Source organism: Sardina pilchardus, chromosome 10 (genome assembly GCF_963854185.1).
Source record: "Sardina pilchardus chromosome 10, fSarPil1.1, whole genome shotgun sequence".
Lineage (NCBI taxonomy): Eukaryota > Metazoa > Chordata > Actinopteri > Clupeiformes > Clupeidae > Sardina > Sardina pilchardus.
Window position 1 is genome coordinate 1,923,427 of NC_085003.1, and position 26,746 is coordinate 1,950,172.

At 38.3% G+C, this 26,746-nt stretch overlaps 1 protein-coding gene and 1 long non-coding RNA gene across 5 annotated transcripts in view; one reads left to right on the forward strand and one right to left on the reverse strand.

Annotated features, from left to right (window-relative positions):
• The window catches only part of LOC134094585 (AP-3 complex subunit beta-2), a 59,576-nt gene extending 33,476 nt beyond the window's left edge, over positions 1 to 26,100 (forward strand). Inside the window, exons 15-28 of one of the 3 annotated variants that reach the window (XM_062548171.1) lie at positions 45 to 221; positions 2,481 to 2,667; positions 3,439 to 3,557; positions 5,477 to 5,515; positions 5,938 to 6,052; positions 8,671 to 8,854; positions 8,944 to 9,097; positions 9,920 to 10,004; positions 10,126 to 10,235; positions 10,785 to 11,013; positions 11,123 to 11,207; positions 12,075 to 12,172; positions 19,892 to 20,030; positions 25,589 to 26,100. In XM_062548171.1, the coding sequence (XP_062404155.1) occupies positions 45 to 221; positions 2,481 to 2,667; positions 3,439 to 3,557; positions 5,477 to 5,515; positions 5,938 to 6,052; positions 8,671 to 8,854; positions 8,944 to 9,097; positions 9,920 to 10,004; positions 10,126 to 10,235; positions 10,785 to 11,013; positions 11,123 to 11,207; positions 12,075 to 12,172; positions 19,892 to 20,030; positions 25,589 to 25,739 (1,872 nt within the window). In that variant the 3' untranslated portion in view covers positions 25,740 to 26,100. Of the gene's footprint in view, positions 1 to 44; positions 222 to 2,480; positions 2,668 to 3,438; positions 3,570 to 5,476; positions 5,516 to 5,937; positions 6,053 to 8,670; positions 8,855 to 8,943; positions 9,098 to 9,919; positions 10,005 to 10,125; positions 10,236 to 10,784; positions 11,014 to 11,122; positions 11,208 to 12,074; positions 12,173 to 19,891; positions 20,031 to 25,588 lie in introns of all 3 variants that reach the window. The other 2 variants (XM_062548172.1, XM_062548174.1) reach the window with 2 other exon arrangements.
• Positions 15,721 to 17,028, reverse strand: LOC134094586 (uncharacterized). 2 transcript variants are annotated; one of them, XR_009940461.1, is made up of 4 exons: positions 16,626 to 17,028; positions 16,393 to 16,478; positions 16,040 to 16,175; positions 15,721 to 15,771 (listed from the first exon to the last, which is right to left on the reverse strand). It is a non-coding gene; the product is annotated as an uncharacterized LOC134094586 (long non-coding RNA). The 2 variants fall into 2 exon arrangements; XR_009940462.1 differs by having other exon boundaries at positions 16,393 to 16,541.
• Positions 26,101 to 26,746: the final 646 nt, after the last annotated feature.

Consider the following 26,746-nt stretch of genomic DNA (forward strand, 5'->3'; position numbering starts at 1 on the left):
TTTCTTCCATCAGAGTGCTACAGCAGATATGTTCTTCTCTCTAGGTCCCAATGGCACGAGCTAGCATTCTGTGGCTAATTGGAGAGTACTGTGAACATGTGCCCAAGATTGCTCCTGACGTCCTGAGGAAGATGGCTAAGACATTCACTAATGAGGAAGACATTGTCAAGCTACAGATAATCAATCTGGCAGCCAAACTTTATCTTACGAACTCAAAACAAGTGAGATATTCACATTCCTCTCATTTCATGAAATATATTCATACAGTACAGAAGTTAAAGCCGACTTCTGCCAAAATGCAACCTGTGTGTTTTTGTGTGTACATGAGTCAAGCTTTCATTTAATCGTTTTAAACTAAAGTTTGGCTACATTCGGCTACATTCGGCAACATTCACAAAAACACTGTAGGTTGCATTTTGGTGAGAGTTATGCTTCAATGATATTGGCCGCATTTCTCAAAGTCGTTAAGAAGCTCTTAACGGTAAGATCTTCTTTGGAGCGCTCTTAAGAACGCTGTGAAAGAAGAACGTGTTTCCTAGAGTCGCTCTTAGCTTAAGAAGATCTTTCACTAAGAAGGAAACGTAAGATCGAGCTGACCCACGCTTAACAGCCTTCTTAGCGATCAAATGCTCAGAGAGCATAGCCTGCCGCTAGGGGCATGTAGCTTTCTAGGCTTTAGTGATCAAACTGCATCAGGGAAATGTATATCCTCCACTTTTTTTAAACAATAAAACAATTTTCAATGTTGCAATGCACTCGTAGCTGTGGACCACTGGCGCAAGAAACATAGGCCTAGACTTGAAAAGACATCTACAATTATATTGAATTACACGTTTAAGTTTTCAACACATCTGCGTATGAGTTTATAGTAGACTAGGCCTACTCCGGTTTACATTAATGCATACGTGCACCCCACTCGCAGACCACATGGGCTGGAGGGTTACATCTTCTCGGCTATATTAAAGTAGACTAGCCTACATCACATGCCTACTACCACACTATCTATATGAGAGATGGGATGCGTCTTGCATAAGTTAATATATGAATGGCCTGAGCTAATAAAAAATAGGCCTAGGCTATATTGATAATCACCCTGTTTGATCAGTTAGTTTGAGTTTTTTTGGCAGACTATAGGTGTAAGGAGTCGCGACTGCACAGCCCAGGCTGCAGAAGTGCCGCAAGGGCGCAGCAAATTATCTTCAGAAACAATAATTAAGCTCACGATAGTCACACCGGCCCAAAACGTTAACGGCCCACCGGGAATCCTCCCGAATCTCCCAATTAGCCACCCGGGCCTGCACACACACACACACACACACACACACTCACACGCGCACACACACGCACGCACACACGATACATTGCACCTGTAGGGGGAACACGAGGCGCTGTGTGTGACTTGTGCACTGATAAATGGGTGGGTGATCGATTTGCCTGGCATCGATTGATTCAGTTTCAGCACCACCGTGGTTCTTTGGCTTGATCTTAAGGTTCTCCTAAGAAGGCAGTTAAGAACGCGTCTGGGAAACACCCGTATCTTAGCGCTCCTTCTTAGTGATTCCTTCTTTGGAGCCTTCTTAAGTCCTTAAAGGAATAGTTCGGAATTTTGGACATAGGACCTCATTTCCAACTTTACCGAGGTGATATAGGTCGGTGGAGACTGATTTTATCGCGTTTAACCCCTTCCTTCAGTTGCAGCGTTCCCCTTTGGTAACGCTGGTACTGAGCTAACGCATTTCAACGGTAACATCCAAAACTTACCAAAACCGTCTTACTCACTCGACAGCACACCCGAGACAAGTCAATTAAAACGTCAGACTATCGATATACATGTCCGTGTTGATAGAATAATTTTAGAAATAAAACTAACCTTGCAACTCAATGATTTATTACATTTTGAGGGACTAGTTTCTCAATATCAATACGCCACTGCCATACAGGGAACAAAGTAGGCTATTGCAATGCGATGCAAGGTTAGTTTTATTTCTAACATTGTTCTATCAACACAGGCATGTGCATCGATAGTCTGACGTTATAATTGATTTGTTTCGGGTGTTCTGTGGAGTGTTTTCAGTGGCAGGCTGGATGTTACCGTTGACTTGCGTTATCTCGGCACCTAGGTTAGCACGAGATGAACGCTGCAACTCAAGGAAGGGCAGAAATTCACTGAAAATGGTCTTCATCGACCTATATCACCCCGACTAAGTTGGAAATGAGGTCCTATGTCCAAAATTCCGAACTATTGCTTTAAGAAAGATTGCATTTGGGAAACGCGGCCAATATTATTATTATTATTATTAGTAGTAGTAGTAGTAGTAGTATTAACATTATTAATAATGTGTGGTAATCTAATAAGATGATCATACAATCTTAAGATAATTTTTTTGTTCTTAAAATGTTGTGTAAATAACATCATCATTGACTGATCAAATGTTACAAATCCAAAGTTGACCCTTGTCTTTGTTTTCCGCTTCCTGTAGACTAAATTGCTTACGCAGTATGTGCTCAATCTGGCAAAGTATGACCAAAATTATGACATTCGTGACCGGGCTCGATTCATCCGCCAACTTATTGTGCCCATGGATAAGGGTGGTGCCCTTAACAAGTACGCTAAGAAGCTGTTCCTTGCCTTGAAACCTGCTCCTGTCTTGGAGTCTCCATTTAAAGGTAAAGAGGTTGACAAGACCATAGACCTTTTTCACAGCAGCCATTTTTACATTTAATAGCTTTGAAGTTCGCCTACAAAAACGCTACCCATATAAAGAGATCCGGTATCTTGATTTTTTCTATGTGAAAATAACATCTGGCATCATAAATCATAAATCATAACATCATAAACTCTGGCGGGGACAAAGAAAATGTAAATGCAGATGAATGGATATTGTGATCTTCAGTACATTAAAGCAACACTAAAGCACTTTTCCTCTCACACACGCTATTTTCCACTTTTCCTCGCACACACGCTATTTGTTTATCCAGCAAATAACAGACAAGGTAGAATATGTTGCATGATTTTATGGAAGTATGATGTATTGCGACATCGAAGCAAGTCAAATTTGTAGTTTCTGATGTATCATTTAATCAAACTACAGATACACTACCCCACCTTGTAAAGTTACATAGTGCGGTTATAGCCGATAGAGGGCCGCGAGGTGAAAGCAGAAGTGCCGTTCACCCTGTTACGAGTTGATGAACCGCTGAAATGATTTTGGAAACATTATTTAACAGTATCTCATTAAATGTACACTAATTTGCATTAAGAAAAACTAAATCAGATCAGATTAGTTTAAAATAAAATTAAATTAACACCCGGATCTCCTTGACTCCTTAGATGGCAGCTTTGTTTCCTTTTTGTAGGCAAACTTCAGAAGTCCATGATAGGGCTATCACAGGTGTTACTAAATACGTTGTTCATTGTTGGAAACCTTTTTGTCGTAGACCGGGACCACTTCCAGCTGGGCTCTCTGTCCCATCTGCTGAATGCCAAAGCAGGCGGATACCAGGAATTACCGGACTGGCCTGAGCAGGCACCAGACCCATCTGTGCGCAACGTGGAGGTGAAGGATTCTGTGCGTGAAGTGGGAAGAGTAACTGACACAAAAGGCCTCTTGGTGAAGGCCTGAGGGTGCTGCTTCTGTAGTTGGACAGACCTCAGAGGGTGCCTGCGACTAACCTGTAACCTGTTTCAGATCAGCTAAAGGCCTAATGCCCTTCGTTTGACTTTGTCACAGTTATATTGTTGAGGCAACCTTCAAAACATTCATGTATTCATGTTTTCCTCTCAAATCCTATATGCCCACAATATTGACTCAAATTAGCCCAGGGCTAACAAATGATGATGGTTTAGTTTTGAACTTGATTTTATAATGTCAAACATGTACAGTTTCATAGCCCTGTGCAGTCTATCCTCTGCAGAGCAGCACTCACAAATCCACACACCCATGATGTGCCTTGTGAACTAGATGCCCCTCTTGAACAATGTTCCCAAATAACATTTTATGAAAGCTAGTTTAAAAGAACAAAAAAGAACAGGTTTTGCCCATCACTCATGTGTCATTGCTTTGTTTGATCCTGTCAAACATCTGAATCAAATCAAATTTCACTAACAATTTGATTCGATCACTGGCTCATTTTTTCGTTAATGTTTCATGTTTGTCTGTGGTTGATGTTGTGTGTATTATTCATAGCCGTTTACTTTTGAGGTGACAGGTGTAATTTACATTACTCCACATTGTCCTCCTATGTCCAGCCTCTTTCTGACCGCCTTTCTCTCTGTGCCTGGGTCCACAGCTAGAGGAAGTAACCACCAGTGAGGGGCGAGTCGGCTTACTAGGAGACTGGAGAGAGGTGCCACTGGGAGTGCAGTGTGTTCTCTTTGCTCTGCTCTATCCAGCTACCCTTTTAGCCAAACTTTAAATTGCAGAGACTGAGCTCCATTTTTACTGGCACTCTCTTAAAATAGGACAGTACACAAATGTGTTTACTACACAGTGTTCCTAATTTAAGATATTGCAGATAATTTAAGATACTGTCAAATCATTTCAATTCCACGTATTTATTAATCGTATAGATACTATCAGAAGCAATACTCTTTAATGTGTTAATGTGGCTCTGCTTGTTGCTGCTAAGATCACTTGGAAGATCAGCTAAAAATAGCAATTAAAATGCAGTGCTATTTAGCACTAACCAAAGCACAAACTAGTATTTACAGATTTGACATTATTAACATATTATTTATATATTACATGTATGTATGATAAAGTAATTCATTAGACAGTAAATTGACAGTTACGATAGTTAACATACAATACAATCTTTAATGCAGTTATAGTTAACATCCCTATATTACCACCAAAACAAGACATCGTTGGAGATGAAGAGCTAATGCTAAGAGCTAAACAAACAGAGGGTGGAGCTGTGGCTGGAGGAAAGACATGGAGCTTTAAAGCAGCTCTATGGCTGTCAAGGGTCAGGTTACTAATTTGTGCTTGACATATCGATAGCTTTTTCTCATAAAACTGTGACAGCTTTAGGCTATACCTTGGGTGCTCTGCTATCTCCTTTAGCTAATTCTGGAGACAGGTCAAACGTTTCTTACATTTGTGCTAACTAGGACCAGAATGTCTCCAGAGTCAGCTGTCTAGGATGTGACCTTTTTGTCATTTACAATTTTCTCCCATGTGTCTGCAGGATTCCTTTACATTATGATCATATCCTAAACAATGACATTGACCCTTTGGGCTTAAAATATGTTTTATAAAATGAATGCATGTGTTTGGAATATATATAATTTAATAAGAATATTCATGGTCAAAACCAGTTGTAGGTATTTGCTCTGTAATGCTAGTTAATAGAGAGATGTATTGTAGAGTGTTCATAGGCCGACTAGAATTCTTGTCTATTTCTGTCTTTTCTACTTGATTCCACCACTCATCTCACCTTTCTTCACTGCGTTCTTTTCTGTCTTGTCTGCCAGGTTATTAAGCTGCTTGAAAGAGTCACAACCTTAACCAGTGTGAGTCAGTTAGTGACAAACAGCCCATGCCTTTAAGCCCCAGTGTTGTGTATCCACCCATAGCTTCCTTAGATCTTAGAGATGTCAGTATTATACCATGCCCATCTGATAAAACCACTCTTGGCTTAGCTTCCCACTTGATTTCTGTTTTCCCCTTAAGCAGTGCATGTCCCTAAATTCAGTCTCTTGTTTTGTTTTGAAATTTGAGCATATTGTGTTTACGGCAATATCAATCTGTAATATTATCTGTGCCACCTATATTGAAGTTGTGAGGAGGTCATTGTAATTAGTGGAATTACTTCTCAGACTCATGGGTGAAAGTTGATTAAGAATGTCAGTTTTGAGAAGTTTGTGGAGTTCAATGAATTTGTAATGCTCTTTAGAAAAACAAGCCTTTTACTTTTTGATTTAATCTCTTATAGGTTCCTGAATGGACCAAGTGTAGCAGCCGCGACAAGAGGAAAGACAAGAAAGTGGAGAAGCCCTTCTACTCGGACTCTGAGGGAGAATCTGGCCCAACAGAATCAGCAGACAGTGGTCAGCAGTGTTTGAGAGTGCAAGGGCAGACATATGCCCTGTTTTTACCAACATATAGATCTGACTTCTCAATTCCTTTTGGACTGTATGCATACTGTTAGTGAGCCATGGTTGAGGTGGTTTAGAATAAGGTCTTGTGGAAAGAGGACATGCTGTGCTCAGACAAGATGCCAGTGTAGAGCAAAGAGTCTCTGAGTTTAGTGGTCACTAGAGCATTGTGTCCCAGCCTTAGGGTCGGGACCCCATGTGGGGTTGCCTAAAATTCAAATGGGGTCAGCTGGTATATTGGGTGTCTTACAATTGAGTAGCTTATCAGATCCTTCATTACAATCTAGATGTGTAACTAAACATAGATGCATGAGATAATAGATGCATGAGATAATCATGGGTAATAATGCTTGATCAACGTTCACACAAACAAAAGAGCAAAACAACCAGACGAGTTAGTCAAACAAACTAATTAGCTAGCTAAACATTTGGGGAAAGTACCACTCTGAACTGGATGTTGCAGGAGAGATGAAATGCGCCCTCTTTCACAACATGTTGTGAATGATTGGGGCCTGTGGAGTGGGGGAGACGCGCTCACACTATCGCCTTCTAATAAATCCAAGTCTTTAACTGGGTGCTGAATCCCACGTGAAAGAAAGAAGTTAAGGACAGCACTCTTCAGATTTTCCTTTGTTTATTCGCCAACAAACGTTTCGGGCAGAGCCCTAATGATTGGAGCCGCCAATATTTTGTTACATGAAAATAGGGTCACCTACCAAAAGCGGGAGGTGAAAAATAATAATGTGGCATAGAAAACATGGTAACACTTCACATTACAGATCGGTAATAAGTGGGTAATGTGACCTGTTATTTGTTGTTATGATTAAATAAATGAGGTAATTTCACAATAACTATATGGTATCAGGGCTGTAAAATACTGTTTTGTCTTTTCTGTACAAAACTGCATTTTACAGCCCTGATACCATACAGTTAATGTGAAATTACCTTATTTATTTAATCATAATAACAGATAACAGGTCAAATTTTACCATCAAACTAACTACCACAAAAACTTTGACCATTGTGTAATTGTGCCATAACACTTAAAAGTTACTATGTAATTTAGTCCTTCATAGCACCATCAGGTTGGTATAATTACAGAAATAATATGTCACAATAAGTCATTCCTAAATATTTATTGCTTTAAAGGGATAATCCGGAGTGAAATGCACTTTAGATCAATTTTTCGGACTATTGGGAGTACATACGTTGAGTTGACACCAAAATCATGTAATTCGGATGTATTTTGAGAAAGTTCGAGTTCACCGTTTTTAGCCAAAACTCGTTAGCCTGTAAGTGACCGGGGCAGGTCCTTTCGCCACTACAAAACGCTATTTTTATACCTCTTCTACTGTTCCAAACAACACTACACTTACGTGGTAGTGAGTAAAGGGTCCCTAAAGCCAAACCGAAGTATCCCCACGTCTTTATGTGGTCGGATAGAGAGTCCAGAATGAATTTAATCGAGTCAGTACCTTTCCGGAAATGTTAGTAAAGTGTTGTTGAAGCGTTGCGCAGCTGCCGCAGCAACATTTCCGGAAGGTACTGACTCGATTAAATTGATCTAAAGTGCATTGCTAGGGTGTTAGTAGGATACGTATGGTGGTTGCTAGGCCAGAAAGCGGTTGCTATGCTGGTCGCAAGGGTTATCATGTTGGTTGCTATGGTGGTGGTTGCTAGGTTGGTGCTAGGGTAATTAAGATGGTTGCTACTGTAGGATGTTGCTAGAGTAAATATGGTGTTGCTATGCTGGTTGCTAGGGCAGTCATGTTGTTTGCTATGCTGGTTGCTAGGTTGGCATGTTTTAATGTTTGTTGGTAGACAGATAGTTTAATAAATGTTGAGAGACAAATAGTTACATGAGTTGAAAGGGTTAACATAGAGCTAGAAAGGGTTACATATCTTGTGGTCTCCTTCAAAGAACCAAGGTTTATTGATAACCATATGTTCTCTTGATGCAGACTGGCACATCACACCATGGTGCAGAAGTACAGGGTACAGGGTTCCATTCTGGCGCCATCCTGAGTGTGGTCAGCGCTCAGGCAGCAATAAATTGCCACCATACTCACCTGATTTTGGAAGAACTTGCCACCTTGAAAAAAGGCAGACAGGCTCTTCAGCAGTTGACTAAGGCTTTTGCTTTCGATGTCACACTGAGACAGGGAAGCTGACAAAGCTTCAGGGAAGAGATTCCAGCTGGATCTTCAAAGCTTGATATTCCTCTGTGGGTTTTAGGCTTCTTGAGCGTAGGTTGTGCATTTCCGTTAGTCGCTGAAGAATGAAAGAAAACTTCTTCCTCTCGTAGTGCAACTACATTATGGGAAAAAAAACGAAAACAAATCTGGAGATTGATTGAGGTCAATAACATTATCATACAATGATTTTCCATTGGTTGACATTGAATGAACTCGACTGAAAGATAGCTTGACTGAGAGAGACCTTGACATTTGCTATATGTCACTCTGGATAAGAGCATCTGCTAAGCGTAATGTGTAAATAATGTAATGTAAAAACTCATTGTCCAGACTGTTGCTCTTTATTTAGCCCCCTCCATCTTGTACTGACTGTAGGATCAGACTCAGTGGTCAGCGGTTCAGAAAGCAGCAGCAGCAGTGAGGACAGTGGCTCAGGATCTGAGACTGAGGACAGCGAGGAGGATTCTGATTCTGATGAAGAGGAGGAAGATGCGAAGAAAGGGAGAAAGAAGATTGTACAAAGAAAAATGAAGACCTCTGCTTCAGAAAGTGCTGCCAGGTATTTGTTTAGTGTTCAATATCAGTGTTTTACTTTATATGATATATTGATAAACATTGTTGATTTAAGTAAGGCATTTTTTTCTGCAGTGAGGAAAGTGGCAGTGAAGTGAAAATGCAGCAGAAGCCTAAAATGGGGAACAGATCAAAGTCTGACGAGGAGAGTGAATCAGAAAGCAGCGAATCAGAATCAGACTCGGAGCAGGAGTCGGAGTCTGAGACGGAGGTCAAGACAAAGAAGAAGGTGAGAGCTCAGAATATCAGAAGATCTAACTATCTAACCAGAGAAAAGGACAATGTTCGACAACGACAATGTTCCTTCCATCTTTAGAGCCCATGTGTCATATTATTCACTGTAGTCTGGGTATCTTGTAAATTAACTTGTATTAATATTTTCACAGTGAAAACAAATACCATTTTTTCCAATAACTTTTACATTAGCCTGCTTTGCTTCCCCAGACAAGTTACAATTGCCCAAAGTCAGTAACAGGTATATGAAGAAAAATGAGAAAGACAAGAGATCACACTAACAAGATAAAGCTGTGCTGACTTTCATACTTCACTCATGCCTTATGCCTTGTCACTTTCAAAACACTCACAAGACATAGTAGTGTATAAAATCTATGGACTGTTTCACATGAACTGCCACACAAAGACAATCATAAATAATTTCCATGTATAGCATGCATTTTTCACATATAATGTTAATAGACAGAATTGTGTGTTTGTTAGAGGGAGGCTAGGGTACAAATAATTGCACATGGTTTTGTTACCCGACCCCATTTTTTCAGTGTAAGTGTTATATTATTTGAATTGTTTTGTGACACCTCAAGTTAATATTTGGGAGAACAATTTTCTAAAGAAGGGACACAGAATACAACATGGCATAGTAGAAGTTGATACACGTTTTAACTTTGAATTTAAACTTGCTTATATCACTTGTGTTAATTTGTTGATTCCCATGTTGTGATCAGTGAAGTGGACAGAGAGAGGGGCTACTCCTGCTACAGAATGTAATCTAGTTTTAAAATCCAGTACATTCCACTTAATCAACACTCTTACCCAGGTCTCTGCGCCCAACCCTCCATCCAAACAAACCAAAAAAACAACGGTTGAAAAGAAGGAAATGTCTCTGCTTGACCTGGATGATTGTGAGTAATACAACAAAAACTGCATGGAAAACTGAGAAGTCTAAGAATTACACTTTGCACAAACTTAAATCACAAATTCTACAGTATGTTCAGTGCATATGTTCTCTGTGATCATGTCTAGTTGAATCGACCACATCTCATCAAGTCACTCCAGTCAACAATGTACTATCAAACAGCTTGGTTACCGATTTAGAGGGCTTATCCTTGACTGATGCCATGATTCCCTCAGCGGTAAGTGAGATCAAATTCAACCAATATCCACAAATATTCGGTTGGACTTGAAGTATACAATCAAGTCCATGAGTATTTGGACAGTGGCACAGTGTTTTTCAGTCAATTGTACACTTCTGGCTTTAATTTAAGGGGTTGGACAAAAATATTCCCTCCTGGAATTATAGCCATTTTTTGCACAGTCGCCCTAGACTGGGTAAACCCTGCCTGATCTGCCGGCGATTTGGAAACCTGCACATCTATCTCTCCTGCTTCCTATCCACATCTTCTGGGTCCAATCACAAACTAGCTTATTCAAAAGGCGCACCCGCATCATTGGTCTGATTGAAGGACTTTCCAGAAGCGTACAGAGTAATTTGAAGTATGCCCATTGTGCAGTAGAAATAAAGTGCAGACTCCCCAGACATTAGTTAATTTATTGAGCCCAAAATGTATGTAATTTCAAGATTTTTTCTTGTCTGTATGCGTGCTGTTAAAAGGGTAGGATATATATTTTTAACACCAGACATTTGTTTCAGTTTTTTTTACCAGTGTGGTCTCTTTTCTTAGACTATTGCTACATCCAGCTCATTGAAGATGTACGAGCTCTTGCACCGTATCAAAGGGGAGGGTCTGGCAGTGGAGTACTGCTTCAGCAGACAACCTTTCAGTTTTGACAAAAACATGTTAGCTGTCCAGATTCAGTTTTCCAACAACACCACATCAGAGGTTAAGAATCTGCATGTCGAGGAACCAAAGTTACAGTCTGGTATGAGGATAAAGGAGTTTCCTGAAATTGGTAGGTTGACCTTATTTTGCATGGAATATTTTATGAGATCAATTGGTGTGATATTACACTCAAACAAAACATGTTTATGGGGTATCTTGCATTCTTGTTTTTACTGCAGACATGCTGCCCCCATCTGGGTCTGCCACTGTAGTGATGGGCATCGATTTTTGTGATTCCACACAAGCTGCAAATTTCCAGCTATGGTAAGAGCTACCTGATCCATAGGAGCCTGGACCGCATGCATACATTCATTTGTTCTTGATGTTAGTGTATTTACTTTGAAACAGACATAGAGTAGAATTTTTTTTTTATCATGGCTTTGTTGAATGAGGGGAGTTAGTTGCATGGCCACAGAGCTACTGTGTACCCAAAAAAACAGTTGTTTCCTCTCCTTCATATGCAAATATGCACTTTGAAATGGCCGCTAAAAATGGCAAACGAGTGCTTTTCTAGTTTTGAATGCGTTCTGCAGAGAAGGGAGACTAGCGGTCATGGTTTGGAATAAAGGAGAGAAAACATAACAGAGTAACACCACGAATATCGCTATACATATATAGCGAATATCTATATCTATATCTATATATAGAGAGAGATATAGATACAGTATACTGTATATAGATATAGATATATATACACAGCGATATTCTGAATACATTGTATGCGGTCTCTGTGGACAGCCCAGGCTCCAAAAGATCAACAAAAACAACTGGTCCAGCCTGGACTATGAGAACTTAACAAACTTTTCCAGCCAATCACTGACGAGATGCGTGTTTAGAGGAGTTTCACTGGTACGGGAGGGAGGAGGAGGGAGTAACGAGCTAGCGCCTTTAATAATAAAGCATTATTTGTTTTCAAAATGTGTAGCTATTAGACTGTAATGTGCATGGACTAATGGAAGCATAGAATGACTTGAAGATGATGATGCTAGCCTATGATAGTATCATTACTTACTTAGCGCACTTTCATACAATGTACAGGTATGAGTACACTTAAGCTGTACAAAGTGTAGAAAATGATGTTGATGTATCCTCATTGTAAATCATAGACTATGTCTTTTCTTGCTTCCACAGTACACACACGAGGAAGTTTTTTGTCTCTATTCAACCTCCAGTGGGAGAGCTGATGACACCAATCTTCATGACAGAAAATGAATTTAAAAAAGAGCAAGGTGAGAACTGTCATTGTCATTGTAACAGTCCATGTCCAAAGACGTGGCAGCCTCATGTTAACATTACATTACAACTCTCAGATGTTTTGATGTGACACAGTTGCTACACATATACTGTACACAATGTTTTGAGAAACGTACATTACAGATCAGTAATAAGTAGGTAATGTTATGGTAATATATGCAATTTCATGGTAAAATGTTTTTAGACCACATATTACAAATAATTAATGTGTAATTTCTACACAATTACTGTGTAATTACCATACAACAACAATACAAATAACTTGTAAAATAAAATGGTAATAACTGCTGTAATTATGTACTTAATGAAGCAATAAATATTTAGGATTTACTTATTGTGACATAATATTTCTGTAATTATACCAACATGATGGTGCTATGAAGGACTATATTACACAGTAACTTGTAAGTGTTATGGCACAATTACACAATGGTCAAAGTTTTTGTGGTAGTTAGTTTGATGGTAAAATGTGACCTGTTATCTTTTATTATGATGAAATAAATAAGGTAATTTCACAATAGCTATATGGTATCAGGGCTGTAAAATACTGTTTTGTCTTTTCGAAAGGATTTCAACCACTCCCCACCGTACAGAAAACCTTTCGAAAAGACAAAAGAGTATTTTACAGCCCTGATACCATATAAGTATTGTGAAATTACCTCATTTATTTCATCATAACAACAGATAACAGGTCACATATTATGTCACAATAAGTAAATCCTAAATAATTGCTTCAGTAATTACAGCAGTTATTACCATTTTTATTTACCCTTAAACCCGAGTTATTTGCATTGTTGTTGTTGTATGGTAACTGCACAGTAATTGTCTAGAAATTACACATTAATTATTTGTAATATGTGGTTTAAAAATATTATTACCATTAAATTGCATACACATTACCATAACATTACCCACTTATTACCGATCTGTAATGTAAAGTGTTACCACGCTATATCCACCATTTTAATACATTTTCACAAATCTTTTTTTTTTGTTTTTGTTTTTCAAGTAATTCCAGTGAAACTGTATTGGATTATGTTTAGTTGATTTATCTTTACTAAATCAAAACAAAACATCTGCATTTTTATTGAAATTAAGTGAAATACACAATTAAATAACATGACTTTTTAATTTTTTCCAAAATGGATTTATAGCGTTTTGGAAAAGAGCTCTTCAAATGCTAAAACACAAAAGCCAATCCTTTAAACCAAATGACCAGTTGTCTAAACACATTTACTAAATCTAGCCATAATTTTTCAATACCATAAACACATTTCACATGACACAATTCACAAAACACAATCCTCCGTTCTCATAAATCTAAGCACATTTTCCCTTGCTAAAACACATGTTGCAAAACATATTCTCAAATGAAAGCTCATGTGATGCAAAATGCTTGCCACAGTCAGCAATAACTGAACACAATGGACACACCTGGCGTCATTCATTACACACAACGACTCAAAATTGAAGACACTTGTTGCTAATGCGCACAGTGACTGTGGTGTGTGTGTGTGTGTGGTGTGAATGAAGAAAATAAAAGAACTTCACACCCTGATCATGTTTTCTAGAGTAGGATACTGTTGTGTGCAATAGATTCTGTTTTTTGCATTGAGTTGTGTTACAGTAGTGTACTTGCAGAATTTTCTGTACTCTTCATATGAAACTCTAAATGAAGAGCTCTTTTCCAAAACGCTATAAATCCATTTTTGAAAACATTACTGTACTGTAACAAATCATGTAACTGTATTTAAAGTTGTGTGTTTCAGGTAATATCAATAAAAATGCAGTTGTTTTGTTTTTATTGAGGATAAATTACTGTAACTAAACATAACCCAATACAGTTTCACTGAGATTACTTGAAAAACAAAATGTAAAAAATATATTTATGAAAATTCATTAGTAAAATGGTGGATATTGCGTTTTGGAAAAGAACTCTTCAAATGCCTAATCCTCTAAGAAGATCCGTTACTCTAAAGTTTTTTAAAAATATGCATTGGCAGTTATGAAACAAAGATCCTTCTCACAAATTGAGCATTGTGTTTTCAATTGTTTTGCTGTAGTGTGTAATGATGTGTATAGTGTTTACATTTTTGAAAGCTTCGAGCTGCTCTTTTGGTGTGAAAGTTTGAGTTTTGAAGTGAGAAGGTGTGGTTGTGCTTATGTAGCTTTAGAAAAGGGTATTGTGTTTAGACATTGGGGAACATGAAGGAAACATTTGAGAAATGTGTTTTAGCATTTGAGAAAAACTGTAATATGCATATACAGGAGCCCTTTAGTGGCTGACATGAAAACATTTGCAGACAAAAGAGCTCACAGTAAAACACAGCAGATTAAACCAGAGGTGCTAATGACCATAATAGGGAGTAATAAATCTAAAACTCTAAAAGGTGGCTAAGCTAGCGACAGAGCAATTACCCCGCTGTGCCTGTTTGGCCCCCAATGATCACCACTTGGGGCTATTGTTCACTGTAAAAAATTTACTGTAAAATTTACAGTAACTTACTGGCAACAATTGGCCAGTAAGTTACTGTGAATACCTTTTACAGTAAAGGTACTGTATTTCCATTTACAGTATTTATATATTCACTGTAAAATTAAAAACAATTAAATACTGTGATTTCAGTCGTATTTACAGTAACTTACTGGCCAATTGTTGCCAGTAAGTTACTGTGAAAACCTTTTACAGTAAAGGTGCTGTATTTCCATTTACAGTAACTTACTGGCCAATTGTTGCCAGTAAGTTACTGTGAAAACCTTTTACAGTTAAGGCACTGTATTTCCATTTACAGTAACTTACTGGCCAATTGTTGCCAGTAAGTTACTGTGATAACCTTTTACAGTAAAGGTGCTGTATTTCCATTTACGGTAACTTACTGGCCAATTGTTGCCAGTAAGTTACTGTGAATACTTTTTACAGTAAAGGTACCGCATTTTCATTTACAGTATTTTATGCATTCGCTGTAAAGTGAAAAACAATTGATTTTAAATTATTATTTTTTTTAGTTGTATTTACAGTATTGGTTGTTTCCCTGTAGAAGCTAGGTCAGTTAAATACTGTGAATTCAATTGAACTTACATTAGCAATCATTAATAGAATAACTCATATTCCAAAATATTTCAGTTAACTGCAGACAATAAAACAATTTTAACTTTTGTTATTTATTTAAGACATTTCAAATGTATGACTGAAGTGGATGTTGACAACAGTAGACATGGTTTGAACACAACCACAACCTTATCTGATTTGACACAGATAAGGGGGTTAAAAGCGCAGTGTGTGTAAGTGCAGTATGGCAACTGGCAAGTCTATGTAATGTAGTATAAGGAGTTGTGTGTGTACAGGATGCGGAGCAAAGAAACTCATCCCCAGTCTGTTTTGTGGGTGTTCCCTCAGTCTGCCACGTGGGAACAGAGACGTCTGCTTGACCTCAGTGGTTTAAACAGTCCGTGGTCAGAGCGTGAAATGTCTTTTGAAATACTTTTGGGCCGTTGATGTACTCTTCTGGTATAGGTATCCTGCAGGGTAGGGAGATGTGCTCTGATGGTACCTTTCGCAGTAAATGTCAAGTGTCTGAAAAAGAGAAAGAAAGCATACATTACAATTGACCCCGTTCATGAATATACAGTAATTAATGCAAACTACTCCGGTTGTGTGACAAATAAAAGCAAACCCACACTAGTCAGGTGCAATAGATAGAAGTAATGCAGATGTGTACAATACACCACCATAGCAAAGTTTGGGAGTTCACTTTGATATGTCCAGTGTTTTTTTTTTTTAAGGGGACATTTCGAAGTGACCCTACACTTCTGAACAGAAGTATGTCTATGTGATATCATACCTAATCTCATAATTGCCTGCGGCAACTCTGCCTTCATGCGAACACCACTTTTCTGATGCCTAACATACTGTATGCCATCTCCCATCTGACTTGCAATAGCAGCCTCTGGCTCCAGGCTGGGACTTCTGGATGGCTCCTAAAAAGAATAAACAGCAATTGCCATATAATTTGTTAATAAACAGCAATTGCCATACAAAACAAATCATAGCTTTAAAAAATAAGCAAGGCAATCAGATGTAGAAATAGAAATTATAATGACCTTGCCATGAGGCACCCTTGCCACCCTTGTCACCATCTATGTTACTTCTTGATATCAGTTTATTTATGAACATAAATAAAACACAAACACTTACACCATGTTGAGGGCAGCAGCCATGGCTAACAGACATCATCAGGGTAGTGCCATCAGGTAGTGCCATCAGGGTAGACCGACTTCGCCCTGGACAGTTGTTGACAGTTGAGCCCACAAAGTCATAACAGACACATGAAAGGAGGGGATAAACTAAACAGTTACAGACACAAATACAGTACATGCACACATATTAAATGCTATATGCGTGTGTCTCTATTTGGTGAGTAAACTCACTTGCAGGCTTGGAACTTCTTCCTTATGGAAGTGACACACATTTGGAACATTCCAAAATGCACACAGCCTAAGTGTCTCTGACACAGCGTTCTCAGGGCAGCAGTCCTCACACCACCTACTAACAGAGGGAACAGAAAGAGGCTTACATTAATTAATACATTGCAAAACACACAGAACATGAAAAGACCATCACTGAAGCACTACTACACTCACATGCATCTTAAATAAACACATGCCTCAATGTAAGTCACCAAACATTGGGCAAATAAAGGCTATAAAATGAATACCATTTAGCCAAACACTACCCTTCACAAACTAAAGATCCCTTTACTTATCGGCATGATATTTCTGGTAATTGAAATTCCCCAAATGCTCCCCTTTCACATCCACTATATGACGGATCTATGAGCATGCCTATGCAAAACTACAGTTCCTAAATTAGGGGTGAGATAACTTACACATCAGCCTACTTCATTAATTTGTTTTACTGGTCCTCTTTCCAGTTATAGCAACACTAGCTGCTACATATTATGCATCAACACTACATGTATTAAGTTTAATGTTAACTACCCATGCCCCATGGAGTTCGCAAAGTAATGTTACTAACTAGCTGCTAACGTTAACAACTTTCACCTGTGTCTGTCTGCTTTCAGCCTTCAGCCTGCATGGTAACAGCCACTTTAAGCTAAGCTACTTGCGTCTGATATTTCATTCAAACTAAAACTCTACATTCATAACGACATATCAGACTGAATTATTGCTAGATATGATATTGACTATCATTCGAAAAATCCCACATGATGGTTAAGTTAGTTACTGGAAAAGTTAACATTAACAGCGAACATCGCTAACGCTAGCGACGTTAGCTCGCTAGTTCTAGCTATCGATATGTGCTATGCTGATTCTAACATGACAATAATGGCTTTGGTTAACATTTCATTGTGAAAACAATACATTTCTAATAAATTCCCGTTTTCAATTGGCATACAAAAGTACTGTAATTCTTACCTTGAATATGATGTTTGTACAGAGTTGAAGATTGCAGTCAGAGTCATGATTGAAAAGTGACGGTTGATGGTTGAAGTGAAGTCACTCTGGCTGGAGTTGAAAAGTCAGGAGTGGGGGATGGGAGTTACTGCGTGTGCGCATGCGCTTATCAAGAGGCGATAAGCAGCCGTTAAAAACAATCGTGGAAAATTATTATTAGGCTGAAATGTGTTAGGCCTATGCTTGCTCAATAGTGTGATCAAAGCCTTAATTCTTGACATCAAATTGACTTTCTCAACCGTCTCTGGTATGTCATTATGAGTTAAAAGAAATAGTCTAGTCGTAATCCCCATAGGCCCAATAGTAAACCCAGAAATGTTGAGTACCCTAAAGTTTTATTGCATAAATGTAATCTATAGGCCTAGTGGATGAAATTCAACTTGGTTGCCTAAAATTGCACTTTGGGCAATTTGCATAATTAGCATAAATATATAGCCAATTAAGGTGAATAGGGTGCAGGTGAATAGGGTAAAAAAAAAAAATAATAGATATCACTATGAAACTTTCTCAGTTGGTTACTTGTGTTAAGATGAGAAAAAAATGTATTGCATGTTTTTTATATTTTAATGTTTACATATGCAAATTAGGCCATATCTCATAAAAAAGGCTCTAATTTGCATACGCACAAAATCAGATAGTGTGATAAAGCCAGGCTCAAAATGTTTCTTTTTTCCAAAGTAAACATGTATACTTGGAGGGCTGAGTTGGTGAAAACCTTTAAAGGAACCTGGTAAGGAGGCAGTGTTAACCCATTGACCCATTTAATCCCAATTGTCATAATTGTGACCGTACAAAAACATCTTGCTCCTGTGCCTTTAAAATGTCAGTTATTTTATATGTTGTATATAGTTCTTGTATATAGTTAATGTGTATTTGTGTACGTGTGCATGCTGGATATAGTGATTTTGCATATTATGTACAGTTCTTGTAGGTTTGCGTGTGTGTGCATGCTGTTATAGTTATTTTGCATGGAGCACCTAATTTCTTAATCCGTCTGTCCATAGGTCAACACTGCCTCCTGATAGGTTCCTTAAAGGTTTTCACCAATTCAGACCCCAAGTACACATGTTACCCTTGGAAAAAAATATTTTGAGCATGACTTTATTATTAAACAATCTGATTTTGTCAGTATGCAAATAAGCGCATGTTTAATGAGACATGGCCTCATTTGCATATGTAAACATTAAAATATAAAAAACATGCAATACATTTTTTTCTCATCTTAGCACAAGTAACCAACTAAGAAAGTTTCATAGTGATATCTATTATTTAATTTTTTTACCCTATTCACCTGCACCCTATTCACCTTAATTGCCTATATATTTATGCTAATTATGCAAATTGCCCAAAGTGCAACTTTAGGCAACCAAGTTAAATTCCATCTATTAGGCCTATAGATGACATTTCTGCAATAAAACTTTAGGGTACTCAACATTTCTGGGTTCAAGAAATTACGACTAGACTAAAAGATAAGATTAAAAAAGGGAAAACACAGTAGGCTAGGCTTACTTAACTATTTACAGTATCCTAGGCTACTAGTGGCTATATTGTGATTTGTTTACAGTAATGATTTGACTACTGTAATTTCTACGGTAACACGTACTACTGTAATTGTAGTTTACAGTAGAGGTACCGCATTTCCATTTACAGTATTTACGTATTCACTGTGAAATGAAAACCAATTAAATACTGTGATTTCAGTAGTTTTACAGTAACTTACTGCCCAATTGTTGCCAGCAAGTTACTGTGAATACTTTTTACAGTAAAGGTACCGCATTTCCATTTACAGTATTTTATGCATTCACTGTAAAATGAAAACCAATTAAATACTGTGATTTCAGTAGTATTTACAGTAACTTACTGGCCAATTGTTGAAAAGAAAAAACACAGTAGTTTACTTTACTATTTACAGTACTATAGTGGCTATACTGTGTTTGTTTTACAGTAGTGCTTTGACTACTGTAATATCTACAGTAACACTTCGACTACTGTAATTGTAGGGGCGTTACTGTAAATTTTACAACATTCTACTGTAAAAAGCATATACAGTAGTGCTACTGTGAAATTTCCTGTAAATAACTGTGAATTTCACAGCCATTTTTTACAGTGTTATTATTGTTTACTTAATTCTTTATTGTAATATCATAATCATAGCCACAAATTGAACAACTGAACGGTCAAATCCTAATAAGATTGATTTTGATTTTGATTATCTATAGGTAAGCTGATGGGCATGAATGAGATCACTGAGAAGCTCGTCTTGGGAGAGATATGTCAGAATGACCACGCTATTGTCCAAAGGGTCACCTCGGCAGCCAACATCAGCAGAGTGCCATGTGGTTCAGACAAGGAGTGCAGGTGAGAGACAATGATAGAATGTGAACTGCTAACCATTGGCAGTCAAATGATTTCAGATGGCTTGGAGTAGCCTACACATTCAAAGAAAAACAGCAATACTTTGTGAAAGGGCTACAGGCAGCAACATTAAAGTTAGTGGACAGAAGATCCTGGGACACCACTATGTAGGTTTAACTATAAAATCCAATGTTGGGACTTGGAAACAGAGGTATGTGACTGCCTGAACAAACACTGGATGAATGCTGCTTCTTCACAATTGCCGAATTAAACTAGCCTGGCAAGCCAAACTATACAGAAATGTAAAGTCTGGGGTCGGACCATTCACAGAGCTGAAGCCAGCATTTGTGACCAGTCGTAGCCGGTCGGCAAAACAGCAAATACATTCTTCTTGTGTGACAGCCAAGAACTCCAAAATATAATTCTTCTGCTGGGAAAAATATTTATTAATAAAATGACGGATGTTAAAAAATTCAACATAAAAAGTTTAAAACTTACATTAGAAACTACTGCGATATAGAATGTTTAATGGCGAGAGAAAGTAATAAATCATTATATGGTGATAGATGGAAGAAAGTAAAAGAAATAGAAGGGTGGACTTAAAAAATAAATAAATATTATAGAAAAAAATATTATAGAAAAAATGTATTATATAAAAAAAATATTATAGAACTCAATTAGAAACAAATTGGGATATGCATATATTTATGAATATATAAATATATAAGCTATATATTTGTGTTAATGTATGTTGTGTGTAGACAATGTTATGTACAAAGGAAACTTGGACAAAATGTAGTTCCTTCCAAAAGGTGAGGTGATAATGGGGGACACAAGAATATTAGTGACATGTTATGAAATGAAATGAGGATTTATTTACTTTTTGTTTGTTTTGTTTTTTAGTTTGTTTTTTCTTCTTTTGATTATGTTTGACATTTGCTTACGTTTCGTCTGTTTGTAGTTTCTTTGCTTTTTTGAGTAAAGATAAAACAAAAGGGAGAAAAAAAGAGGAAAAGAAAAATAAAAGCAAAATGAAATAAAGGAATAGAAGGAAAAGAAAACACAAAACAAAGAAAAAATATAACAACAACAATAAAAAAAAATCCAGTTAATAGTCCCCCAATGTGGGGCGGTGGGAGAAAAAAAAAAAAAAAAAAAAAACATTCTTCTTTAAAACGAATGACTTGAGTGCTTCTTTCTGCTCAACCTTCAAAGAAAAGCCCAAGTCTAACTCTTCCAAAGCCGATTCAAACGAGCGCGCCTTGTTAGCCTCATCCATCTTTCGTTTTTCTCTATGGTTGTGCAACACGGTCTCACACCCAACTCGTCATACGAGGACGCAGGGTCCAGCCCCCTGGCATCAATAGGCGTATTCGAGTTCGGATACGGCTGACTTCGGCTGGCTGCATACGTCAACGTGAGCTTGAGTCTCACCGGGAGGGGCGAAATAGATATATCGGGAGATATCACAGGATTTTGTGTGCATTAAATACAGTATAAATGTCATTCTTACTCATTCAAATAAATAAATAAAATAAATTGATATGATGTAGTTTAAATAAACCACTGTTGTCATACAGTTAACAGGCCTGCATTGCAGCACATATCAAGTGTTTTCCGTGTGTATATGTAACCAACAGCATAAAATAGCAGAATATCAAACGTTTTCAGTAGGCTAGCCTACCGCTGTTCCAGAAATCACAAATAAGAAGGTATCCCTTCAATATCTGTTCATTTTAGTATATTTTAACGTAAGGAGCAAAGATTCCAGAACAGAGCAAGATGGATCACTTTTGTCAAGCTCAGGTGTCGTCCCAGACGCTGGCTACAGTGCTGATCTTAAAATGTTAGCTGATCCATCTTGCTCTACTATAGAATCTTTGGTAAGGAGATGGGGAGATTCCTTTCAAACGGCCCCTATCACATCCTTGAACTGACGTCATGGGGCGGGATCCAGCCGGTTGCAGGCGCGCAAAACCAAATGCAGAATTTGACTGCAGGCGTCTTCATATGTCTTCATCCCGCGAGTTTTGAGTGACGTGACATGGTCACATTTTTGTGACATGATCACAATAGGTGCGTTTGACTTGACGAAAATCTGCGCAGATCTGACTTGATGTGATGCATGCTGGGTTAAACAGAGTGCATACTGGGACAGACGAAATGCAAACTGGTTAGAAATCATGTCCGACTTCTTGCAGTCGCGGTGGGAGTTACCCCCGTGACATCATGTCACATGTCCCTACAAGATCTCGGGAGACTGCGTCTTAGCTCAGCCAGCGCAGTTCAGCGCAGTTCGTTTTTAAGCAACTGCGCTGGCCAAAACCCACCCCAATGACGTCAGTTCAAAGTTGTGATAGGGCCGTTTGGAAGAATCTCCCCATGACGAGTATGACAGGTGTCTCGTTCTGCCTCCTTACCCAAGACACTAGAGCGGACCAAGACGAATCAGTTCAACTGCACTAAAACCAACGTCTGGGATGACGCTGGAGCTTATCCCTGTGATCCATCTTGCTCTGTTCTAGAATCTTTGCTCCTTACGTTAGAATCTGCTAAAATGAACAGAAATCGAACGGATACCTTCTTATTTGTGATTTCTGGAACAGCGGTAGGCTAGCCTACTGAAAACATGAGGATACTCTGCTATTTTATGCTGTTGGTTAAATATACACACGGAAAACACTTGATATTTAATTAATGTGCTGCAATGCAGGCCTGTTTAACTGTATGACAACAGTGGTTTATTTAAACACATCATATCAATTTATTTCGTCAGTCACCATGCTCATTTTAATGAGCAAGAATAAAAGTTTTACTGTATTTAATACAAAATCCCGCGACATCTACCGCGAGGTCTCCAGCAGGTCTCTCGCGAGTAACTTCAGGTACTTAAGCTCAGTCAGACTGTCCGGGATGAGCTGCGTGTGCTAGTTGCCCCTCCTGCAGCTCTCGTTGACGTATGAAGCCAGCCGAAGCCAGCCTAAGTCAGCCGCAGTTCATCGCAAACGCACCTAATGTTTCTTCAAGTCGAACAACACGTCTAACCAGCATGCACTGCATATTACGCAAATTACGTTTCTGTTTGCAGTCGACTGCATCCGACTGCGTCCGACTTGACAAGTCGAGTGAGCCTATTATCAGAAGCCGAAGTTGAGCTAAGGATAGCTCGATAGATAAATAGATAGATAGATAAATCGATTTTATAAGGACGAATCGGAGAACTAATGTTACAAATTATGTTACTTTTAAAATCATAAGACCGACCCTGATTTGCTAACACACCAGAGCATTTAGCCTTCTCCAACGAGGGTAAGTAGCGTCACTACTACAGTGGCAACAAACTAGGCTAGTTGTCGAGTTTAGTGAAATGCAGATAACACTGACGTGTGTTGCAGTATCCTGAACGAAGTCATATTCAGTCGTAAGCACAAGCCTCAAACCTAGCTTCATAGGCTACAACAAACACCCCTTGTCAGCCTCCTGCATTCCGCTTTCCGCAGGTGTCTCCCCAATGCTTCGGTGCCTTACTGTATGTTCGGTGCACGTCTGAAAGTTGACTGAGAGGGAGGGTAGGCTATTGCTTACCTGTCATATTGTTGATTTGTTGAACGCGCTTCTCACAACGTGTGTTAGTTGCCTCCTTATTTGTGAAAGAAAATCCAGACAGACACTCATTCCCAAGAGCTACAGCTACATCACATAGTTAGTGGGCTTGTTGCAAGGCAAGCCCATCTATTGTTGTCCGTCGGCCGTTTTTTTAAGACGCCTCTTCTCCTAGAGCGTTTGAGCTATCGACACGGTTCGAACACTAAAAAATCAGGCCAGATCCGGTGTAGGTTGCTTGTTAATGTCGGATGGCTGCCGTTTGTCGTTTTACCGGTATTCCCGTTTTTAGACCCTTGTAGTTCCGCCATGCTCCACCAGAGGCATTTCCCCATTGAAATGAATGGGGTTTTCTGTCTCATGGAAATTAATGGGGAAATTATTATTATTATTATTTTTAATTTTTTTTGGAGCCTTATTTTTTAAGCATTGTTGACATAATAGACGTCATTAGCGAAGTTAGCTAATCAACCTGGTTAGCATTGTTAGCTTAGATAACATTGTTAGCATAACTAGCATTTTTAGCATAACTGTTAGAAATCATTAGTCAAGTTTGCTGATCAACCTGGTTAGCATAGTTAGCATTGTTAGCACAATTAACATTTTTGCAAGCCCACTCTTGCAGGTCCTCGGACATGCACATTTCTAGTTTTACTAATGTGATTTGTTCAGCGGCTAAGTATTGGGTTATAGGGTGATAATGTAGCTCTATTAATTGGCCAAGTGATTTTGTTTAGAGACATTTGGCCACGTTCTTATTATCATAATGTTTGTTCAGTCTTTCAATCCAGTCAATTAAGTCTTTTGGAAAAAATATAACTAATGACATGCAATTGTAATTTTTCTCATGGCATTTAAAGTAGAAAAAAAAATCTGCATTATGGAAAATAAAACGAGATTAAGAACTATATTGTATTTTGGGGCCTATTATTGCATCGTATCGAATCGTATCATAGCTTTATGAATCGATACAAATCAAATCATCTTAAAAGGGAGAGATTCACACCCCTACTGTTAACGGGTTCAAACAAAGTCTAAAATCTGACCTCATAGCATAGCTTTGTAGCCACCTGGCTGTGCAAGCCACTAGCAGGATTTTTTCTACTGACTACTTGGTGAGCTCTAACAACAGGGCCCTACAGTACATTTAAAAATGGCCAGAGCTCCCCTTTAACTAGCCTGGCTAGCAATAGCTTGTGCATGGGGAGCCTCCAGTAACTCATGTCCAATTCGTGCAGGAGCACATGCATGCAGGCAAGCTCAGTTGATAGACAAATAATAATAACTGATAATTTGTCACAGTCCACTCAAAATGATTGAATGGGTCTTTACAGCCCTGCAGCTTCCACAGATGGCTGAGAGCATCTAATTTTTTGGTTAATCTCTGGACTTTAAGAGGATTTCAGGTAATATAACCAAAACAATAAAACATAAAAATCCTAAATGTCCTACCCTAGGTATTCAGTTTTCAGCAGGAAGTGTAAATACAGGATGCAGCGATATTGCAATTATGTCAAATTTATATGGTGAGGATGGTAAAATAATGGAAATGGCAGATTTCCAAAATATTATTATTTTAATGTGTGCCATGAATACAGATTAAAGTCCATTTCGGAAAATACTGTGCACTTCCATACTGTAACTTAACTGTGGAAAGTATAGTATATCAATACTCATATGACGGTAAGTAATTAAGTAATGAGTTTAAGTGCTTCCTGAGATATCCTCACTGGTACTGAGCTGATATGATCTTTAGATTGTGGTCATGCTTTCACCACTCTGATAGAGATGTATGAATGTGTCAGGTGCCATTTTCCTCTTTCAGCAGGTGACCTCTTCAAGTCTGCACCAGATGGGTCTAAATATTGTATTCTCCTTCTCTTTTCTGTATTTCCAAACTTTTGTATACCTCTCAAATTCAGTCTGTGTTTTCCTTCTCCATCAACTCAATCCCACAGATTTGCAGGAAAAACAGTCACCAGTGGCAGTTTGGTACTTGTTACCGTGCTGACCAAGGAGGAAGGCGCAGCTCAGCTGACCGTCAATTGTGAAAAGATGGTAATTGGAACAATGCTGGTGAAGGATATCTTACAGGCTTTGACCCAGTAACACTTCCACTAAAAAAGACACACAATTTCAACTATCAACCTGTAATTCCTGAACTATACAGTGTGTAGTGTGCTAGATGTATTGACCTAGTTAGCACATGATTGCAGTCCATGAAAACATATTAGTTTTTTTTAGTAAATATAACCTCCCTGAACTACACACATTCTCCAGATGTTGAAAGATGTGTTTGTGTTGTGACTTTGAATTTGTATATCGACAGTATATAACCATTTGGCAAAATTTACAAAAAAGAAATGAGAAAATATTATCCGACTTTCCAAGTCTGTCATGTATTGACACCTGAAAGCAAGATGAATAAACCATGAATAAAAGTTGTGAAAACAACAGTCCACTTACTATACCTATCTCCACTGCCTCTAGTCCTTGTTTGATGCTTCACTTTGTCCCGTACATCTGCACCAAATACTCTCACAAGAATACCTCATCTACTGTTCTAATAGTGTTTGGAAAGCTATTCTTCAAGATTCAAGATTCAAGATTCAAGAGTTTTTATTGTCATTCCAAACAACCACTTCAAGAAGTGCAGTATGGAACGAAATTGCGTTGCATAGGACCACCATAAAAACAGCAATAAAACACCATCAGATAGAAGAATACAAGAATACAAGTTTTTAAAATAAATAAATAATCTATGATGTTGTAAAAATATATATATATATTATAAATAAGATAGCTAGCATATAAGGATGACAGATATTGATGGCCCACACATACTCATACATATCCATACACATATCATATGTACACATACACACATCCATACATACACATACACCCACATCCATACACAGATTATAGTGTGGTGCTGTTCAGCAGTCTAATTGCAGTTGGGAAAAAACTGTTGCAGAACCGCGCAGACCTACTCCCTACGCTACGATACCGCCTTCCTGAGGGCAGGAGAGAGAACACGCTATGGCAGGGGTGTGTGGGGTCCTTGGCGATTTTATTTGCCCTTGAAAGGCAGCGTTGCTTGGCCAGGTTTTCAA